Source organism: Bombina bombina, chromosome 2 (assembly GCF_027579735.1).
Source record: "Bombina bombina isolate aBomBom1 chromosome 2, aBomBom1.pri, whole genome shotgun sequence".
NCBI classification, from domain to species: domain Eukaryota; kingdom Metazoa; phylum Chordata; class Amphibia; order Anura; family Bombinatoridae; genus Bombina; species Bombina bombina.
This window is the reverse complement of record NC_069500.1, coordinates 437,380,370-437,402,908: the sequence shown is the minus strand read 5'-3', so window position 1 is coordinate 437,402,908 and position 22,539 is coordinate 437,380,370. Positions and strand designations below refer to the sequence as shown.

The following is a 22,539-nucleotide window of genomic DNA, read 5'->3' as shown; positions in this document are numbered from 1 at the left end:
TGTATATCCCATACGTCACTAGCTCATGGACTCTTGCTAATTACATGAAAGAAATATTTTAACTGCACATACCTTATTGCAGGAAAACCTGCACGCCATTCCCTCTCTGAAGTTACCTCACTCCTCAGAATATGTGAGAACAGCCATGGATCTTAGTTACTTCTGCAAAGATCATAGAAAATGCAGGCAGATTCTTCTTCTAGATACTGCCTGAGATAAACAGTACACTCCGGCACCATTTAAAAATAACAAACTTTTGATTGAAGAATAAACTAAGTATAAAACACCACACTCCTCTTACGACCTCCATCTTGGTTGAGGCTTGCAAGAGAATGACTGGATATGACAGCTGGGGGAGGAGCTATATAGCAGCTCTGCTGTGGGTGATCCTCTTGCAACTTCCTGTTGGGAAGGAGAATATCCCACAAGTAATGGATGATCCGTGGACTGGATACACTTAACAAGAGAAACATCCATTATTTTTTGAAGAAATTAATCTAATTTTTGATGTAATATTAGAAGCCACATCAGCTTTAAATAATTTCTCTGAAAATCAATAATATTAGGGTTACAATTGGATAATATATTCCAATGCTTTCTGATAATACGCTGAATTGCATAGCTTTGAGCATTATACTTGGAAACAAATATTACTCTAGGGTCTTGAGTAATACTTTCCTTCTTATTTAAACTCGGTTTCAGGAGTACATCCCTGGGAATAGATTTAACAATATTTATATTTTTATTAATCATATTTTTAGGGTACCCTCTGTCAATAAACCTTTTACCTGTTTCAGCCAATCTTTTATCTATCAGATTATCAGATGAAAGAATTCTGCAAACACAAAGTAATTGGCTATGTGGAAGGGATTTAATCAGTGAGGGAGGATGGGCACTATCATACCTAAGTAGGCTATTACGGTCAGTAGGTTTTTTTTAGAGAGGTCAGTAACGAATGAATTTCCCACTTTCATTATTCTAACATTAACACTTTCATTATTCTAACATTATTCTAAAAAATCTTCACTCCATACCAATTTGAATTTAATATGATTATTGGATAAATTCAATTCACCAACAAATAATTCCAAGGTTCCAACGTCGCCCAGACATATACCGAAGATGTAATCGAAATAGCGCCACCATACCGAATAAATAAATTACACAATATACATTTCTCCTCATAAACATTCATAAAAATAATGGCATAATTTGGGGAGAAGTTGGAACCCATGGCTGTACCTTGAAGTTGAAGATAATAATCATCTCTGAACAAAAAGTAATTTCCGTAAAGAATAATAGAATTTAACTGCATAAAAAAATCAACTTGAGCAGTACTGCATTTGTTATCAGATAACAATGTATAATAGACTGACCCAATACCACTAGTGTGGGTAATGGACGTATATAAACTTTCTACGTCTAGACTAAAGAGTATAAATTTACTAGTAGTTAATTCTAAGGAGTCTAATTTATTCAGAAAATCTCCAGTGTCCTTAACAAATGAACTAGACATTTCAACATATGGACGTAAAATATTATCTAAGAAGATGGAAATATTTGTATACACACAATTTGTGCTAGCCACAATTGGGCGCCAGGGGGTTACTCATATTTTTATTCACCTTGTGTAAAGGTGTATATTACAGGGGTATATGGCTTCTCAATTTTAAAAAAAACAGCTACTTCTTTACTTATAATACCACATCTTAAAGCATTATGCAAAGATTTGTCAATTTCTTTCTGTATATTAAATATGGGATTACAAGCAAGTTTTTTATATACGGTCTCATCATTTAATTGTTTATAGATCTCGTTAATGTAATAATCTTTATCTAAAACCACAACCACCCCTCCCTTATTAGCCCTTTTTAGAGTAATATCTGATTTATCTTGAAGAGAACGTAAAGCATGAACTTGTTCAGTTGATAAAATAAAGCCGCTTTAACCCCGGTAATGTAAATCACAGTGTAGAAACCTATGCTTCTCTTGTTCAGCGTGATATAAGCATTTTGCAAACAAAGATTGAGAAATATAGAAATAAAAGATATATAAAGAAAGCTAATAATAAATCAACTGAACAAGTTCATGCTTTACGTTCTCTTCAAGAGAAATCAGACATTACTCTAAAAAGTGCTGATAAGGGAGGGTCGGTTGTGGTTTTAGATAAAGATTATTACATTAACGAGATCTTTAAACAATTAAATGATGAGACAGTATATAAAAACTTGCTTGTAATCCCATATTTAATATACAGAAAGAAATTGGCAAATCTTTGCATAATGCTTTAAGATGTGGTATTATAAATAAAGAAGTAGCTGTTTTTTTGAAAATTGAGAAGCCATATACCCCTGTAATATACACCTTACCCAAGGTGCATAAAAATATGAGTAACCCCCCGGGGCGCCCAATTGTGGTTAGCACAAATTCTGTGTATACAAATATTTCCATCTTCTTAGATAAGATTTTACGTCCATATGTTGAAATGTCTAGTTCATTTGTTAAGGACACTGGAGATTTTCTGAATAAATTAGACTCCTTAGAATTAACTACTAGTAAATTTATACTCTTTAGTCTAGACGTAGAAAGTTTATATACGTCCATTACCCACACTATTGGTTCAGTCTATTACACGTTGTTATCTGATAAGAAATACAGTATTGCTTAAGTTGATTTTTTCATGCAGTTACTTTCTATTATTCTTTTACGGTAATAACTTTTTGTTCAGAGATGATTATCATCTTTAACTTCACCTCACCCCAAATTTTGCCAATAATTTAATGAATGTTTGAGGAGAAATTTATATTTTGTAATGATTTATTTATTCTGTATGGTGCCACATTTGGGCTTTATCGATTAAATCTTCGGTATAGGGCTGGGCGACGTTGGAACCCTGGAAAAATTTGTTGGTGAATTGAATTTATCCACTAATCATATTAAATTCAAATTGTTATGGAGTGAAGAATTTTTAGATTTTTTTAGATGTTAGAATAATGAAAGTGGGAAATTCATTCGTTACTGACCTCTATAAAAAACCTACTGACCGTAATAGCCTACTTAGGTATGATAGTGCCAATCCTCCCTCACTGATTAAATCCCTTCCACATAGCCAATTACTTTGTGTTCGCAGAATTGTTTCATCTGATAATCTGATATATTAAAGATTGGCTGAAATGGGTAAAAGGTTTATTGACAGAGGGTACCCTAAAAATATGATTAATAAAAATATAAAACAGAATTTATGTTTACCTGATAAATTACTTTCTCCAACGGTGTGTCCGGTCCACGGCGTCATCCTTACTTGTGGATATTCTCTTCCCCAACAGGAAATGGCAAAGAGCCCAGCAAAGCTGGTCACATGATCCCTCCTAGGCTCCGCCTACCCCAGTCATTCGACCGACGTTAAGGAGGAATATTTGCATAGGAGAAACCATATGATACCGTGGTGACTGTAGTTAAAGAAAATAAATTATCAGACCTGATTAAAAAACCAGGGCGGGCCGTGGACCGGACACACCGTTGGAGAAAGTAATTTATCAGGTAAACATAAATTCTGTTTTCTCCAACATAGGTGTGTCCGGTCCACGGCGTCATCCTTACTTGTGGGAACCAATACCAAAGCTTTAGGACACGGATGATGGGAGGGAGCAAATCAGGTCACCTAGATGGAAGGCACCACGGCTTGCAAAACCTTTCTCCCAAAAATAGCCTCAGAAGAAGCAAAAGTATCAAACTTGTAAAATTTGGTAAAAGTGTGCAGTGAAGACCAAGTCGCTGCCCTACATATCTGATCAACAGAAGCCTCGTTCTTGAAGGCCCATGTGGAAGCCACAGCCCTAGTGGAATGAGCTGTGATTCTTTCGGGAGGCTGCCGTCCGGCAGTCTCGTAAGCCAATCTGATGATGCTTTTAATCCAAAAAGAGAGAGAGGTAGAAGTTGCTTTTTGACCTCTCCTTTTACCGGAATAAACAACAAACAAGGAAGATGTTTGTCTAAAATCCTTTGTAGCGTCTAAATAGAATTTTAGAGCGCGAACAACATCCAAATTGTGCAACAAACGTTCCTTCTTTGAAACTGGTTTCGGGCACAGAGAAGGTACGATAATCTCCTGGTTAATGTTTTTGTTAGAAACAACTTTTGGAAGAAAACCAGGTTTAGTACGTAAAACCACCTTATCTGCATGGAACACCAGATAAGGAGGAGAACACTGCAGAGCAGATAATTCTGAAACTCTTCTAGCAGAAGAAATTGCAACCAAAAACAAAACTTTCCAAGATAATAACTTAATATCAACGGAATGTAAGGGTTCAAACGGAACCCCCTGAAGAACTGAAAGAACTAAGTTGAGACTCCAAGGAGGAGTCAAAGGTTTGTAAACAGGCTTGATTCTAACCAGAGCCTGAACAAAGGCTTGAACATCTGGCACAGCTGCCAGCTTTTTGTGAAGTAACACAGACAAGGCAGAAATCTGTCCCTTCAGGGAACTTGCAGATAATTCTTTTTCCAATCCTTCTTAAAGGAAGGAGAGAATCTTAGGAATCTTAACCTTGTCCCAAGGGAATCCTTTAGATTCACACCAACAGATATATTTTTTCCAAATTTTGTGGTAAATCTTTCTAGTTACAGGCTTTCTGGCCTGAACAAGAGTATCGATAACAGAATCTGAGAACCCTCGCTTCGATAAGATCAAGCGTTCAATCTCCAAGCAGTCAGCTGGAGTGAGACCAGATTCGGATGTTCGAACGGACCTTGAACAAGAAGGTCTCGTCTCAAAGGTAGCTTCCATGGTGGAGCCGATGACATATTCACCAGATCTGCATACCAAGTCCTGCGTGGCCACGCAGGAGCTATCAAGATCACCGACGCCCTCTCCTGATTGATCCTGGCTACCAGCCTGGGGATGAGAGGAAACGGCGGGAATACATAAGCTAGTTTGAAGGTCCAAGGTGCTACTAGTGCATCCACTAGAGCCGCCTTGGGATCCCTGGATCTGGACCCGTAGCAAGGAACTTTGAAGTTCTGACGAGAGGCCATCAGATCCATGTCTGGAATGCCCCACAGTTGAGTGATTTGGACAAAGATTTCCGGATGGAGTTCCCACTCCCCCGGATGCAATGTCTGACGACTCAGAAAATCCGCTTCCCAATTTTCCACTCCTGGGATGTGGATTGCAGACAGGTGGCAGGAGTGAGACTCCGCCCATTGAATGATTTTGGTCACTTCTTCCATCGCCAGGGAACTCCTTGTTCCCCCCTGATGGTTGATGTACGCAACAGTTGTCATGTTGTCTGATTGAAACCGTATGAACTTGGCCCTCGCTAGCTGAGGCCAAGCCTTGAGAGCATTGAATATCGCTCTCAGTTCCAGAATATTTATCGGTAGAAGAGATTCTTCCCGAGACCAAAGACCCTGAGCTTTCAGGGATCCCCAGACCGCGCCCCAGCCCATCAGACTGGCGTCGGTCGTGACAATGACCCACTCTGGTCTGCGGAAGGTCATCCCTTGTGACAGGTTGTCCAGGGACAGCCACCAACGGAGTGAGTCTCTGGTCCTCTGATTTACTTGTATCCTCGGAGACAAGTCTGTATAGTCCCCATTCCACTGACTGAGCATGCACAGTTGTAATGGTCTTAGATGAATGCGCGCAAAAGGAACTATGTCCATTGCCGCTACCATCAAACCTATCACTTCCATGCACTGCGCTATGGAAGGAAGAGGAACGGAATGAAGTATCCGACAAGAGTCTAGAAGTCTTGTTTTTCTGGCCTCTGTCAGAAAAATCCTCATTTCTAAGGAGTCTATTATTGTTCCCAAGAAGGGAACCCTTGTCGACGGAGATAGAGAACTCTTTTCCACGTTCACTTTCCATCCGTGAGATCTGAGAAAGGCCAGGACGATGTCCGTGTGAGCCTTTGCTTGAGGAAGGGACGACGCTTGAATCAGAATGTCGTCCAAGTAAGGTACTACAGCAATGCCCCTTGGTCTTAGCACAGCTAGAAGGGACCCTAGTACCTTTGTGAAAATCCTTGGAGCAGTGGCTAATCCGAAAGGAAGCGCCACGAACTGGTAATGCTTGTCCAGGAATGCGAACCTTAGGAACCGATGATGTTCCTTGTGGATAGGAATATGTAGATACGCATCCTTTAAATCCACCGTGGTCATGAATTGACCTTCCTGGATGGAAGGAAGAATTGTTCGAATGGTTTCCATCTTGAACGATGGAACCTTGAGAAACTTGTTTAAGATCTTGAGATCTAAGCTTGGTCTGAACGTTCCCTCTTTTTTGGGAACTATGAACAGATTGGAGTAGAACCCCATCCCTTGTTCTCCTAATGGAACAGGATGAATCACTCCCATTGTTAACAGGTCTTCTACACAATGTAAGAATGCCTGTCTTTTTATGTGGTCTGAAGACAACTGAGACCTGTGGAACCTCCCCCTTGGGGGAAGCCCCTTGAATTCCAGAAGATAACCTTGGGAGACTATTTCTAGTGTCCAAGGATCCAGAACATCTCTTGCCCAAGCCTGAGCGAAGAGAGAGAGTCTGCCCCCCACCAGATCCGGTCCCGGATCGGGGGCCAAAGTTTCATGCTGTCTTGGTAGCAGTGGCAGGTTTCTTGGCCTGCTTTCCCTTGTTCCAGCCTTGCATTGGTCTCCAAGCTTGCTTGGCTTGAGAAGTATTACCCTCTTGCTTAGAGGACGTAGCACTTTGGGCTGGTCCGTTTCTACGAAAGGGACGAAAATTAGGTTTATTTTTGGCCTTGAAAGGCCGATCCTGAGGAAGGGCATGGCCCTTACCCCCAGTGATATCAGAGATAATCTCTTTCAAGTCAGGGCCAAACAGCGTTTTCCCCTTGAAAGGAATGTTGAGTAGCTTGTTCTTGGAAGACGCATCAGCTGACCAAGATTTCAACCAAAGCGCTCTGCGCGCCACAATAGCAAACCCAGAATTCTTAGCCGCTAACCTAGCCAATTGCAAAGTGGCGTCTAGGGTGAAAGAATTAGCCAATTTGAGAGCATTGATTCTGTCCATAATCTCCTCATAAGGAGGAGAATCACTATCGACCGCCTTTACCAGCTCATCGAACCAGAAACATGCGGCTGTAGCGACAGGGACAATGCATGAAATTGGTTGTAGAAGGTAACCCTGCTGAACAAACATCTTTTTAAGTAAACCTTCTAATTTTTTATCCATAGGATCTTTGAAAGCACAACTATCTTCTATGGGTATAGTGGTGCGTTTGTTTAAAGTGGAAACCGCTCCCTCGACCTTGGGGACTGTCTGCCATAAGTCCTTTCTGGGGTCGACCATAGGAAACAATTTTTTAAATATGGGGGGAGGGACGAAAGGAATACCGGGCCTTTCCCATTCTTTATTTACAATGTCCGCCACCCGCTTGGGTATAGGAAAAGCTTCTGGGAGCCCCGGGACCTCTAGGAACTTGTCCATTTTACATAGCTTCTCTGGGATGACCAAATTGTCACAATCATCCAGAGTGGATAATACCTCCTTAAGCAGAGCGCGGAGATGTTCCAACTTAAATTTAAACGTAATCACATCAGGTTCAGCTTGTTGAGAAATGTTCCCTGAATCTGTAATTTCTCCCTCAGACAAAACCTCCCTGGCCCCATCAGACTGGTTTAGGGGCCCTTCAGAACCATTATTATCAGCGTCGTCATGCTCTTCAGTATCTAAAACAGAGCAGTCGCGCTTACGCTGATAAGTGTGCATTTTGGCTAAAATGTTTTTGACAGAATTATCCATTACAGCCGTTAATTGTTGCATAGTAAGGAGTATTGGCGCGCTAGATGTACTAGGGGCCTCCTGAGTGGGCAAGACTCGTGTAGACGAAGGAGGGAATGATGCCGTACCATGCTTACTCCCCTCACTTGAGGAATCATCTTGGGCATCATTGTCATTGTCACATAAATCACATTTATTTAAATGAGAAGGAACTCTGGCTTCCCCACATTCAGAACACAGTCTATCTGGTAGTTCAGACATGTTAAACAGGCATAAACTTGATAACAAAGTACAAAAAACGTTTTAAAATAAAACCGTTACTGTCACTTTAAATTTTAAACTGAACACACTTTATTACTGCAATTGCGAAAAAATATGAAGGAATTGTTCAAAATTCACCAAAATTTCACCACAGTGTCTTAAAGCCTTAAAAGTATTGCACACCAAATTTGGAAGCTTTAACCCTTAAAATAACGGAACCGGAGCCGTTTTTAACTTTAACCCCTTTACAGTCCCTGGTATCTGCTTTGCTGAGACCCAACCAAGCCCAAAGGGGAATACGATACCAAATGACGCCTTCAGAAAGTCTTTTCTATGTATCAGAGCTCCTCACACATGCGACTGCATGTCATGCCTCTCAAAAACAAGTGCGCAACACCGGCGCGAAAATGAGGCTCTGCCTATGATTTGGGAAAGCCCCTAAAGAATAAGGTGTCTAAAAAAGTGCCTGCCGATATAATCTTATCAAAATACCCAGATTAAATGATTCCTCAAGGCTAAATATGTGTTAATAATGAATCGATTTAGCCCAGAAAAAGTCTACAGTCTTAATAAGCCCTTGTGAAGCCCTTATTTACTATCTTAATAAACATGGCTTACCGGATCCCATAGGGAAAATGACAGCTTCCAGCATTACATCGTCTTGTTAGAATGTGTCATACCTCAAGCAGCAAGAGACTGCTCACTGTTCCCCCAACTGAAGTTAATTCCTCTCAACAGTCCTGTGTGGAACAGCCATGGATTTTAGTAACGGTTGCTAAAATCATTTTCCTCATACAAACAGAAATCTTCATCTCTTTTCTGTTTCTGAGTAAATAGTACATACCAGCACTATTTTAAAATAACAAACTCTTGATTGAATAATAAAAACTACAGTTAAACACTAAAAAACTCTAAGCCATCTCCGTGGAGATGTTGCCTGTACAACGGCAAAGAGAATGACTGGGGTAGGCGGAGCCTAGGAGGGATCATGTGACCAGCTTTGCTGGGCTCTTTGCCATTTCCTGTTGGGGAAGAGAAAATCCACAAGTAAGGATGACGCCGTGGACCGGACACACCTATGTTGGAGAAATATTGTTAAATCTATTCCCAGGGATGTACTCCTGAAACCGAGTTTAAATAAGAAGGAAAGTATTACTCAAGACCCTAGAGTAATATTTGTTTCCAAGTATAATGCTCAAAGCTATGCAATTCAGCGTATTATCAGAAAGCATTGGAATATATTATCCAATTGTAACCCTAATATTATTGATTTTCAGAAATATCCTATGCCTGCATATAAGAAAGGTGTAAATTTATAAAAGAAATTAGTTAAAGCTGATGTGGGTTCTAATATTACATCAAAAATGAGATTCAATTCTTCAAAAAATAATGGATGTTTTCCATGTCTGGGTTGCTCATGTTGCAGCAACATGACAAACGGTTCTGTTGTTTATCATCCTCATACTGGGAAAAAAATATGACATTAAGGGTTACTACACTTGTCCTACCACTTTCATTATCTATATGGTTAAATGTCCTTGTGGGAGGGTTTATATAGGTGAGTCTACCCGTAGTGCCAGATTTCGTATAATTGAGCATAAAAGCAATATACGTACTAATAATTTGAAAGCCCCCCTTGCATACCACTTTTTGACAACTGGCCATTCAATTAGCCAGCTCAAATTTCAGATTATAGACCATATAGTTCTACCACGCAGAGGTGGTGATAGGGAATTACTGCTGAAGCAAAAAGAATCCTTTTGGATTTATGAGTTGGGGACCATTACCTCTAAAGGTATGAATAAAGATTGGGATCTGTCCATTTTTTTATAGATATACAAGGTATCTTTGCAAATGCATAAAGTTTATATATAAGTGGTTATTTGAAAGTCAAATGTTATTTTGCAAGCCTTAAGCAGAATATGAAATGTTGTCGTTTTGATTGTATTACTGTGTATAACTTGAATTGTGAAAGGGTTAGTTAACCTTTATCGCCACCTAGTGGTGTACAGGTATATAAAGGTGTGTGAAATGATTGTTTGGCATGGCATGAATAAGGGATAACTTCCCGAAACGCCGCCTGTTTTTTGTCTTCCTTAAATGGTTATTTATGCTGTCACCTTTTTGAGATATTGTGGGACATGGAGCAGTGGCCCTGTGGTGACATGCATTCCATCTCAGTGTGCTGGTTTCTTGCTTGATATACCCCCAAACAGCCCCCCATCCTGGCGTCCATGGTCCCAATCTCCCAGGACGGTCTCAAGAAGGATGTCCCCATGGACAGTTGCTCTGGACGGATCCACCAAGAGAGGGAGTTCCGAGTCCAAGCATCCATGGAAATCTGCTGTGATAGATCTGAATGATAGCCATTCCACTGTCTCAACATGCACAATTGAAGAGGTCTGAGATAGAACCTGGCGAATGGGATGACATCTATGCTTGACACCGGGAGACCTATCACCTCCATACATTGAGCCACCGACGGGTTTGTGGAGAACTGAAGGGCAAGACAGGTGAACGCAAGCTTCTTACGTCGCTGATTTGTGAGAAAACATAATTTATGTAAGAACTTACCTGATAAATTCATTTCTTTCATGTTAGCAAGAGTCCATGAGCTAGTGACGTATGGGATATACATTCCTACCAGGAGGGGCAAAGTTTCCCAAACCTTAAAATGCCTATAAATACACCCCTCACCACACCCACAAATCAGATTAACGAATAGCCAAGAAGTGGGGTGATAAGAAAAAAGTGAAAAAGCATAAAAAAATAAGGAATTGGAATAATTGTGCTTTATACAAAAAAATCATAACCACCACAAAAAAAGGGTGGGCCTCATGGACTCTTGCTAATATGAAAGAAATGAATTTATCAGGTAAGTTCTTACATAAATTATGTTTTCTTTCATGTAATTAGCAAGAGTCCATGAGCTAGTGACGTATGGGATAATGAATACCCAAGATGTGGATCTTCCACGCAAGAGTCACTAGAGAGGGAGGGATAAAATAAAGACAGCCAATTCAGCTGAAAAATAATCCACACCCAAAACAAAGTTTAAATCTTATAATGAAAAAAACTGAAATTATAAGCAGAAGAATCAAACTGAAACAGCTGCCTGAAGTACTTTTCTACCAAAAACTGCTTCAGAAGATGAAAACACATCAAAATGGTAGAATTTAGTAAAAGTATGCAAAGAAGACCAAGTTGCTGCTTTGCAAATCTGATCAACTGAAGCTTCATTCTTAAATGCCCAGGAAGTAGAGACTGACCTAGTCGAATGAGCTGTAATCCTTTGAGGCGGAGTTCTACCCGACTCAACATAAGCATGATGAATCAAAGACTTTAACCAAGATGCTAAGGAAATGGCAGAAGCCTTCTGACCTTTCCTAGAACCAGAAAAGATAACAAATAGACTAGAAGTCTTTCGGAAATCTTTAGTAGCTTCAACATAATATTTCAAAGCTCTAACTACATCCAAAGAATGCAACGATCTTTCCTTAGAATTCTTAGGTTTAGGACACAATGAAGGAACCACAATTTCTCTACTAATGTTGTTAGAATTCACAACCTTAGGCAAACATTTAAATGAAGTTCGCAACACAGCCTTATCCTGATGAAAAATCAGATAAGGAGACTCACAAGACAGAGCAGATAATTCAGAAACCCTTCTAGCAGAAGAGATGGCCAAAAGAAACTAAACTTTCCAAGAAAGTAATTTAATATCCAGCGAATGCATAGGTTCAAACGGAGTAGCTTGAAGAGCCCCCAGAACCAAATTCAAACTCCAAGGAGGAGAAATTGACTTAATAACAGGTTTTATACGAACCAAAGCCTGTACAAAACAATGAATATCAGGAAGACTAGCAATCTTTCTGTGAAAAAGAACAGAAAGAGCAGAGATTTGTCCTTTCAAGGAACTTGCAGACAAACCTTTATCCAAACCATCCTGAAGAAACTGTAAAATTCTAGGAATTCTAAAAGAATGCCAAGAAAAATGATGAGAAGAAAACCAAGAAATGTAAGTCTTCCAGAATCGATAATATATCTTCCTAGATACAGATTTACGAGCCTGTAACATAGTATTAATTACGGAGTCAGAGAAACCTCTATGACTGAGAATCAAGCGTTCAATCTCCATACCTTCAAATTTAAGGATTTGAGATCCTGATGGAAAAAAGGACCTTGCGATAGAAGGTCTGGTCTTAACGGAAGAGTCCACGGGTGGCAAGTAGCCATCCGGACAAGATCCGCATACCAAAACCTGTGAGGCCATGCTGAAGCCACCAGCAGAACAAACGAACGATCCTTTAGAATCTTGGAAATCACTCTTGGAAGAAGAACTAGAGGCGGAAAGATATAGGCAGGATGATACTTCCAAGGAAGTGACAATGCATCCACTGCTTCCGCCTGAGGATCCCTGGATCTGGACAGATACCTGGGAAGTTTCTTGTTTAGATGAGAAGCCATCAGATTTATTTCTGGAAGTCCCCACATTTGAACAATCTGAAGAAATACCTCTGGGTGAAGAGACCATTCGCCCGGATGTAACGTTTGGCGACTGAGATAATCCGCTTCCCAATTGTCTATACCTGGGATATGAACCGCAGAAATTAGACAGGAGCTGGATTCCGCCCATACCAGTATTCAAGATACTTCTTTCATAGCCAGAGGACTGTGAGTCCCTCCTTGATGATTGACATATGCCACGGTTGTGACATTGTCCGTCTGAAAACAAATGAACGACTCTCTCTTTAGAAGAGGCCACGACTGAAGAGCTCTGAAAATTGCACGGAGTTCCAAAATGTTGATTGGTAATCTCGCCTCCTGAGATTCCCAAACCCCTTGTGCTGTCAGAGACCCCCAAACAGCTCCCCAACCTGTCAGACTTGCATCTGTTGAAATCACAGTACAGGTCGGAAGAACAAAAGAAGCCCCCTGAACTAAACGATGGTGGTCTGTCACCACGTCAGAGAGTGTCGTACAATCGGTTTTAAAGATATTAATTGAGATATCTTTGTATAATCCCTGCACCACTGGTTCAGCATACAGAGCTGAAGAGGTCGCATGTGAAAACAAGCAAAGGGGATTGCGTCCGATGCAGCAGTCATAAGACCTAGAATTTCCATGCATAAGGCTACCGAAGGGAATGATTGAGACTGAAGGTTTCGACAAGCTGAAACCAATTTCAGACGTCTCTTGTCCGTCAGAGACAGAGTCATGGACACTGAATCTATCTGGAAACCTAAAAAGGTTACCCTTGTCTGAGGAATCAATGAACTCTTTGGTAAATTGATCCTCCAACCATGTTCTCGAAGAAACAATACAAGTCGATTCGTATGAGATCCTGCTAAATGTGAAGACTGAGCAAGTACCAAGATATCGTCCAAATAAGGAAATACCACAATACCCTGTTCTCTGATTACAGATAGAAGGGCACCGAGAACCTTTGTAAAAATCCTTGGAGCTGTTGCTAGGCCAAACGGCAGAGCCACAAACTGGTAATGCTTGTCTAGGAAAGAGAATCTCAGAAACTGATAGTGATCTGGATGAATCGGAATATGCAGATATGCATCCTGTAAATCTATTGTGGACATATAATGCCCTTGCTGAACAAAAGGCAGAATAGTCCTTATAGTTACCATTTTGAATGTTGGTATCCTTACATAACGATTCAATATTTTTAAATCCAGAACTGGTCTGAAGGAATTCTCTTTCTTTGGTACAATGAAGATATTTGAGTAAAACCCCAGCCCCGGTTCCAGAACTGGAACTGGCATAATTACTCCAGCCAACTCTAGATCTGAAACACATTTCAGAAATGCTTGAGCCTTTACTGGATTTACTGGGACACGGGAAAGAAAAAATCTTCTTGCAGGAGGCCTTATCTTGAAGCATATTCTGTAGCCTTGAGAAACAATGTTCTGAATCCAAAGATTGTGAATCGAATTGATCCAAATTTCTTTGAAAAATCGTACTCTGCCCCCTACCAGCTGGGCTGGAATGAGGGCCGCACCTTCATGTTGACTTGGGAGCTGGCTTTGGCTTTCTAAAAGGCTTGGATTTATTCCAGACTGGAGATGGTTTCCAAACTGATACCGCTCCTGTAGGGGAAGGATCAGGCTTTTGTTCCTTATTGTGACGAAAGGAACGAAAACGATTAGTAGACCTAAATTTACCTTTAGATTTTTTATCCTGTGGTAAAAAAGTTCCTTTCCCCCCAGTAACAGTTGAAATAATAGAATCCAACTGTGAACCAAATAATCTATTACCCTGGAAAGAAAGGGAAAGCAAAGTTGACTTAGAAGACATATCAGCATTCCAAGTTTTAAGCCATAAAGCTCTTCTAGCTAAAATAGCTAAAGACATATACCTGACATCAACCCTAATGATATCAAAGATGGCATCACAAATAAAATTATTAGCATGTTGAAGAAGATTAACAATGCTATGGGAATTATGATCTGTTACTTGTTGCGCTAAAGCTTCCAACCAGAAAGTTGAAGCTGCAGCAACATCCGCTAAAGATATAGCAGGTCTAAGAAGATTACCTGAACATAAGTAAGCTTTTCTTAGAAAGGATTCAATTTTCCTATCTAAAGGAACCTTAAAGGAAGTACTATCTGCCGTAGGAATAGTAGTACGTTTAGCAAGAGTAGAGATAGCCCCATCAACCTTAGGGATTTTGTCCCAAAACTCTAATCTGTCAGATGGCACAGGATATAATTGCTTAAATCGTTTTGAAGGAGTAAATTAATTACCCAAATTATTCCATTCCCTGGAAATTACTTCAGAAATAGTATCAGGGACAGGAAAGACCTCTGGAATAACTAGAGGAGATTTAAAAACCGTATTCAAACGTTTAGATTTAATATCAGGAGGACCAGATTCCTCTATTTCTAATGCAATTAAAACTTCTTTAAGCAAGGAACGAATAAATTCCATTTTAAATAAATATGAAGATTTATCAGTATCAACCTCTGAAACAGAATCCTCTGAACCAGAGGAATCATAATCAGAATCAGAATGATGATGTTCATTTAAAAATTCATCTGAAAAATGAGAAGTTTTAAAAGACCTTTTACGTTTACTAGAAGGAGGAATAACAGACATAGCCTTTTTAATAGATTTAGAAACAAAATCTCTTATGTTAACAGGAACACCCTGAATATTAGATGTTGATGGAACTGCAACAGGTAATGGAACATTACTAAAGGAAATATTATCTGCATTAACAAGTTTGTCATGACATTCATTACAAACAACAGCCGGAGGAACAGATACCACAAGTTTACAACAAATACACTTAACTTTGGTAGATCCAGCATCAGGCAGCAATTTTCCAGAAGTATCTTCTGATTCAGGGTCAATCTGAGACATCTTGCAATATGTAATAGAAAAAACAACATATAAAGCAAAATTGATCAAATTCCTTAAAAGACAGTTTCAGGAATGGGAAAAAAAGCCAATGAACAAGCTTCTAGCAACCAGAAGCAAATAAACAATGAGACTTAAATAATGTGGAGACGATAATGACGCCCATATTTTTAGCGCCAAAAAAGACGCCCACATTATTTGGCGCCTAAATGCTTTAAGCGCCAAAAATGACGCCACATCCGGTAACGCCGACATTTTTGGCGCAAAAACGTCAAAAAAATTACGCAACTTCCGGCGACAAGTATGACGCCGGAAATAACAAGAAAAATTTTGCGCCAAAAAAGTCCACGCCAAGAATGACGCAATAAAATGAAGCATTTTCAGCCCCCGCAAGCCTAACAGCCCACAGGAGAAAAGTCAAATTTTTAAGGTAATAAAAAATTGATTATTCAAATGCATTATCCCAAATAATGAAACTGACTGTCTGAAATAAGGAATGTTGAACATCCTGAATCAAGGCAAATAAATGTTTAAGCTATGGTTGGGCACTTTTATATAAAGTTCTAAATATATGTGTTTAGAGTTTCACAAAAATAAGACTTACTTACCCCAGGACACTCATCTACATGTAGCAGAAAGCCAAACCAGTACTAAAACGAGAATCAGTAGAGGTAATGGTATATATAAGAGTATATTGTCGATCTGAAAAGGGAGGTAAGAGATAAATCTCTACGACCGATAACAGAGAACCTATGAAATAGACCCCGTAGAAGGAGATCATTGAATTAAAATAGGCAATACTCTCTTCACATCCCTCTGACATTCACTGCACACTGAGAGGAAAACCGGGCTCCAGCCTGCTGCGAAGCGCATATCAACGAAGAATCTAGCACAAACTTACTTCACCACCTCCATGGGAGGCAAAGTTTGTAAAACTGATTTGTGGGTGTGGTGAGGGGTGTATTTATAGGCATTTTAAGGTTTGGGAAACTTTGCCCCTCCTGGTAGGAATGTATATCCCCTACGTCACTAGCTCATGGACTCTTGCTAATTACATGAAAGAAATATCTTCATGGACATAAGAGTCTATTATAGTACCCAGGAAATCCACCCTGTTGCTGGGACCCAGGGAACTCTTTCCTTAGTTGATCTTCCACCCGTGAGATTGGAGCAGAAGAAGAAGAGCCCTTGAATGATCCTCTGCGAGGCTAAGCGACGGCGCCTGAACTAGGATGTCGTCCAGGTAAGGTGCCACCGCAATGCCCCTGGATCTGGCCACTGCAAGCAGCGCCCCCAGAACCTTCGTAAAGACCCTCAGGGCCGTCGCCAGGCTAAAAGGAAGGGCCACAAACTGGAAGTGTTGGTCCAGAAATGCGTCCTTCAAGTCTACAGTGGTCATGAACTGTCCCTCTTGAACTAGGGGCAGAATAGATCTGATCGTTTCCATTTTGAATGATGGAACACTCAGAAACTTGTTTAAACACTTTAGGTCCAGAATCGGCCGGAACGTGCCCTCCTTCTTTGGAACCACAAAAAGGTTGGAATAGTACTCTAGACCCCTTTCTGCTAGGGGTACTTGATAACCTTGTATCTAAGCCTCTGCAGACTACCCTCTTATCTCTGTGCTTTTGACAGTCATGCAGTTTAGCCAATCAGTACATACTCCTAAATAACTCCACGGGAGTGAGCACAATGTTTATCTACTGTATATGACACACATGATCTAGTACTGTCTAACTGTGAAAAACTTTCAAAATGCTCTGAGCTAAGAGGTGGTTTTCAATGGTTTAGAAATCAGTGTGAGCCTACCTAGGTTTAGCTTTTCAAAAATACCACCAAGGGAACAAAGCAAATTTAATGATAAAAGTCAATTGGAAAGTTGTTTAAAATTGCCTGCCCTTTTTGAATCATGAAAGTTTAATTTTGACTAGACTGTCCCTTTAAGCAATGCTGTTAATAATACAGTCACTGACAGAATGTTAGGGTGACGGAATCACTAGTTAGGCAATGCTGTTAATAACACAGTCACTGACAATATGTTAGGGTGAGGGAATCACTACTGTTAAGCAATGCTGTTAATAATACAGTCACTGACAATATGTTAGGGTGAGGGAATCACTACTGTTGGGCAATGAATAAATAGGGCTAAATTAGACTAAATAGAAAAACAAAACATCTCGAGCAAGGGCCTTGGATGGAGCAGACATTCACTATTCTTTTGCTGTTTGATAACAGATGAACAAGGTCAGCTACTATTAGTTTCAGCTTAACACTGAAGGAAGAGAAAGGAAGATCATGTGTATCTATAATAGAACAATTATGTGGGCAAGTGGCACAATAATGATTTAATGATTTCCTTAGCAGCAGTGAGCAGTATTGTATTACAGAGTAGCACAGCTATTAACATTTACTATACTACATACAATGTTCATGTTGTACTGTTTGGAATACAGCATTTGGAATTTACACTGAACTTTTACAGGACTGATACTATCATTTTACAATTACACATACACTAAGTACCCTTGTTTCTATATAATGTGTTTATCTGAGACCAGGAAGAAATATTATTTGTTGAGTACATTTTAGAAAATGCATAGAATTTGAAGGAGGTTTTCAAATTACTAAGAATGTTACACACTTAATTGTGATAGGGTTGTGAAAAGTAAATATGTAAATTATTGAGAATTGATGAGCTCATAATGGCTGAGTACACTCTTTTAAAGGAGTTTGCAAACCCCTCTCTGAACGTCTTTTCCTCTCGGTATCTGGAGTGCGGTGGTTGTGATAAAAAAACTTTGTAAGAGGGGTTAAACACACCATCCTCGCTACACCCCCAAATTAAATTCTGTGCCACTCTAAATACAGCTGGTTAGGCAGTCAGGAACGTTCATACATACATAACCACCAGTTGTATCCTTATATGGTGCAGCATAAGCCTTTAGCCAGGGTTAAACACAGAACATTTTATTTTACCCTAGAATGGTCCCTTAAATCCAACCCAGAAGCTTTTATTCTAACCTAGCAACAAAAACAATCATGTTAAATACTTACATGTTTCTTTGTGTAAAAAGACTGCTATTTGCTGCCAATTTGTTTGCCTCAGACAATTCTGCTAGTCTTTGCTCCAAGGACTTGATCTTTGACTCTAGGGCATTAACCATCTGAAAAATGAATTAATTACAAATAGTCTAACCTGATAATACATTTTGGATCTATGTGTTCTATGGAATCATTCTTGTTCACATTGCATTTATTTAAAAGATAGAAAAATATGTAAGGAAACCACATTATCTAGACACTTACAGCCTTCTGTTCACTTAGAATTGAGTTTTTTTCACAAATTTCTTCTTCATGTTTTGTACGTAGTAATTCAAGTGATTGTTTATCAGCAAGATCATTATTAATTTGAGTTTCAAGGCTCTATAAGGAATAAAAAAAAAAAGCAAAAACAGTAATTGCCAGTTACAACTAATAACATAAAAGTCAGTTATAAAAGCACAGTACACAATGATTTAATGGTGAGACACCCACTGAGAGCTGAAACTTAAGCTGAAATATCATTTTATGGAGCGGTTTCTTTTTACTTTACTATTGTTTTTTAGGTTTATTGCATTTACACTGAAAAGCTCACCAGGGTATGTAAAGGTGGTAAGACAACATGTAATTAAGAATTATAAACAAACCTTTTCTAAAAGGATAAACAAAAAATATAATTATTTTGTGATTCAGATAGAGAACCCAAATTTAAACAACTTTCCAATTTACTTCTATTACCTCATTTGCATCATTCTCTTGGAATCTTTTGTTAAAAACACAGCAACGCACTACTGGGAGCTTGCTGAACACACTGGTTGAACGAATAACTAAAGGCATATATCTATAGCCACCAATCAGAGGCTCCTGAGCCTACCTATTTATCTTTTTTTTTTTTTATAAAGGATACAAAATAATTTAATTAATAGAAGTACTTTGAAAAGTTACACATTCTTTCTGAATCACGAAAGAAACAACTTGGGTTTCATGTCTCTTTAATGAAAGCATAAGTCTAAGTGAAGTTCTTCTGTTATATCACAATTAAACTACAACTATAAATGGGCACAGAGGACAATTTTTCCCTTTCTTGTGTGAAGGCAGATATTTTAAAACAGCATTAGTTTATTCTTGCCAGGCTTGTGGCAGTTAGTCTTTCAAGCAGACAGCTGTGGGAGTAGTCTTTAACAAGCAATATGTATAAATACTGCAGTATGCAACATACATTGCCTACTAGTTTTAATGTAAAGAATTTTTCTTATATAAAGTGGTGAGAGTACCCGAACCATTACTCATGGGATTCAACTCCTGGCCACTAGGAGGAAAAACAGAATTTATGTTTACCTGATAAATTACTTTCTCCAACGGTGTGTCCGGTCCACGGCGTCATCCTTACTTGTGGGATATTCTCTTCCCCAACAGGAAATGGCAAAGAGCCCAGCAAAGCTGGTCACATGATCCCTCCTAGGCTCCGCCTTCCCCAGTCATTCGACCGACGTAAAGGAGGAATATTTGCATAGGAGAAATCATATGATACCGTGGTGACTGTAGTTAAAGAAAATAAATTATCAGACCTGATTAAGAAATTTATCAGGTAAACATAAATTCTGTTTTCTCCAACATAGGTGTGTCCGGTCCATGGCGTCATCCTTACTTGTGGGAACCAATACCAAAGCTTTAGGACACGGATGAAGGGAGGGAGCAAATCAGGTCACCTAGATGGAAGGCACCACGGCTTGCAAAACCTTTCTCCCAAAAATAGCCTCAGAAGAAGCAAAAGTATCAAATTTGTAAAATTTAGTAAAAGTGTGCAGTGAAGACCAAGTCGCTGCCTTACATATCTGATCAACAGAAGCCTCGTTCTTGAAGGCCCATGTGGAAGCCACAGCCCTAGTGGAATGAGCTGTGATTCTTTCAGGAGGCTGCCGTCCGGCAGTCTCGTAAGCCAATCTGATGATGCTTTTAATCCAAAAAGAGAGAGAGGTAGAAGTTGCTTTTTGACCTCTCCTTTTACCAGAATAAACAACAAACAAGGAAGATGTTTGTCTAAAATCCTTTGTAGCATCTAAATAGAATTTTAGAGCACGAACTACATCCAAATGGTGCAACAAACGTTCCTTCTTTGAAACTGGATTCGGACACAAAGAAGGCACGACTATCTCCTGGTTAATGTTTTTGTTAGAAACAACTTTCGGAAGAAAACCAGGTTTAGTACGCAAAACCACCTTATCTGCATGGAACACCAGATAAGGAGGAGAACACTGCAGAGCAGATAATTCTGAAACTCTTCTAGCAGAAGAAATTGCAACCAAAAACAAAACTTTCCAAGATAATAACTTAATATCAACGGAATGTAAGGGTTCAAACGGAACCCCCTGAAGAACTGAAAGAACTAAATTGAGACTCCAAGGAGGAGTCAAAGGTTTGTAAACAGGCTTGATTCTAACCAGAGCCTGAACAAAGGCTTGAACATCTGGCACAGCTGCCAGCTTTTTGTGAAGTAACACAGACAAGGCAGAAATCTGTCCCTTCAAAGAACTTGCAGATAATCCTTTCTCCAAACCTTCTTGAAGAAAGGATAGAATCTTAGGAATTTTTACCTTGTCCCAAGGGAATCCTTTAGATTCACACCAACAGATATATTTTTTCCATATTTTGTGGTAGATTTTTCTAGTTACAGGCTTTCTGGCCTGAACAAGAGTATCAATGACAGAATCTGAGAACCCTCGCTTTGATAAGATCAAGCGTTCAATCTCCAAGCAGTCAGTTGGAGTGAGACCAGATTCGGATGTTCGAACGGACCTTGAACAAGAAGGTCTCGTCTCAAAGGTAGCTTCCATGGTGGAGCCGATGACATATTCACCAGGTCTGCATACCAAGTCCTGCGTGGCCACGCAGGAGCTATCAAGATCACCGATGCCCTCTCCTGATTGATCCTGGCTACCAGCCTGGGGATGAGAGGAAACGGCGGGAATACATAAGCTAGTTTGAAGGTCCAAGGTGCTACTAGTGCATCTACTAGAGTCGCCTTGGGATCCCTGGATCTGGACCCGTAGCAAGGAACCTTGAAGTTCTGACGAGAGGCCATCAGATCCATGTCTGGAATGCCCCACAATTGAGTAATTTGGGCAAAGATTTCCGGATGGAGTTCCCACTCCCCCGGATGAAATGTCTGACGACTCAGAAAATCCGCTTCCCAATTTTCCACTCCTGGGATGTGGATTGCAGACAAGTGGCAGGAGTGAGTCTCCGCCCATTGAATGATTTTGGTCACTTCTTCCATCGCCAGGGAACTCCTTGTTCCCCCCTGATGGTTGATGTACGCAACAGTCGTCATGTTGTCTGATTGAAACCGTATGAACTTGGCCTTTGCAAGCTGAGGCCAAGCCTTGAGAGCATTGAATATCGCTCTCAGTTCCAGAATATTTATCGGGAGAAGAGATTCTTCCCGAGACCAAAGACCCTGAGCTTTCAGGGGTCCCCAGACCACGCCCCAGCCCACCAGACTGGCGTCGGTCGTGACAATGACCCACTCTGGTCTGCGGAAGCTCATCCCCTGTGACAGGTTGTCCAGGGACAGCCACCAACGGAGTGAATCTCTGGTCCTCTGATCTACTTGTATCGTCGGAGACAAGTCTGTATAGTCCCCATTCCACTGACTGAGCATGCACAGTTGTAATGGTCTTAGATGAATTCGCGCAAAAGGAACTATGTCCATTGCCGCTACCATCAAACCTATTACTTCCATGCACTGCGCTATGGAAGGAAGAGGAACAGAATGAAGTATTTGACAAGAGTTTAGAAGTTTTGATTTTCTGGCCTCTGTCAGAAAAATCCTCATTTCTAAGGAGTCTATTATTGTTCCCAAGAAGGGAACCCTTGTTGACGGAGATAGAGAACTTTTTTCTACGTTCACTTTCCACCCGTGAGATCTGAGAAAGGCCAGGACAATGTCCGTGTGAGCCTTTGCTTGTGGAAGGGACGACGCTTGAATCAGTATGTCGTCCAAGTAAGGTACTACTGCAATGCCCCTTGGTCTTAGCACCGCTAGAAGGGACCCTAGTACCTTTGTGAAAATTCTTGGAGCAGTGGCTAATCCTAACGGAAGTGCCACAAACTGGTAATGC

General features: G+C 40.1%; 1 protein-coding gene across 1 annotated transcript in view; it reads right to left on the bottom strand.

The window, feature by feature from the left end:
- CIT (citron rho-interacting serine/threonine kinase) overlaps window positions 1-22,539 on the bottom strand; it is an 839,833-nt gene that overhangs the window by 388,261 nt on the left and 429,033 nt on the right. The window contains exons 21-22 of the mRNA XM_053702064.1: window positions 18,686-18,802; window positions 18,434-18,543 (exon numbers count right to left, since the gene is read on the bottom strand). Of these exons, the coding sequence (XP_053558039.1) occupies window positions 18,434-18,543; window positions 18,686-18,802 (227 nt within the window). The remainder of the gene's footprint in view (window positions 1-18,433; window positions 18,544-18,685; window positions 18,803-22,539) is intronic.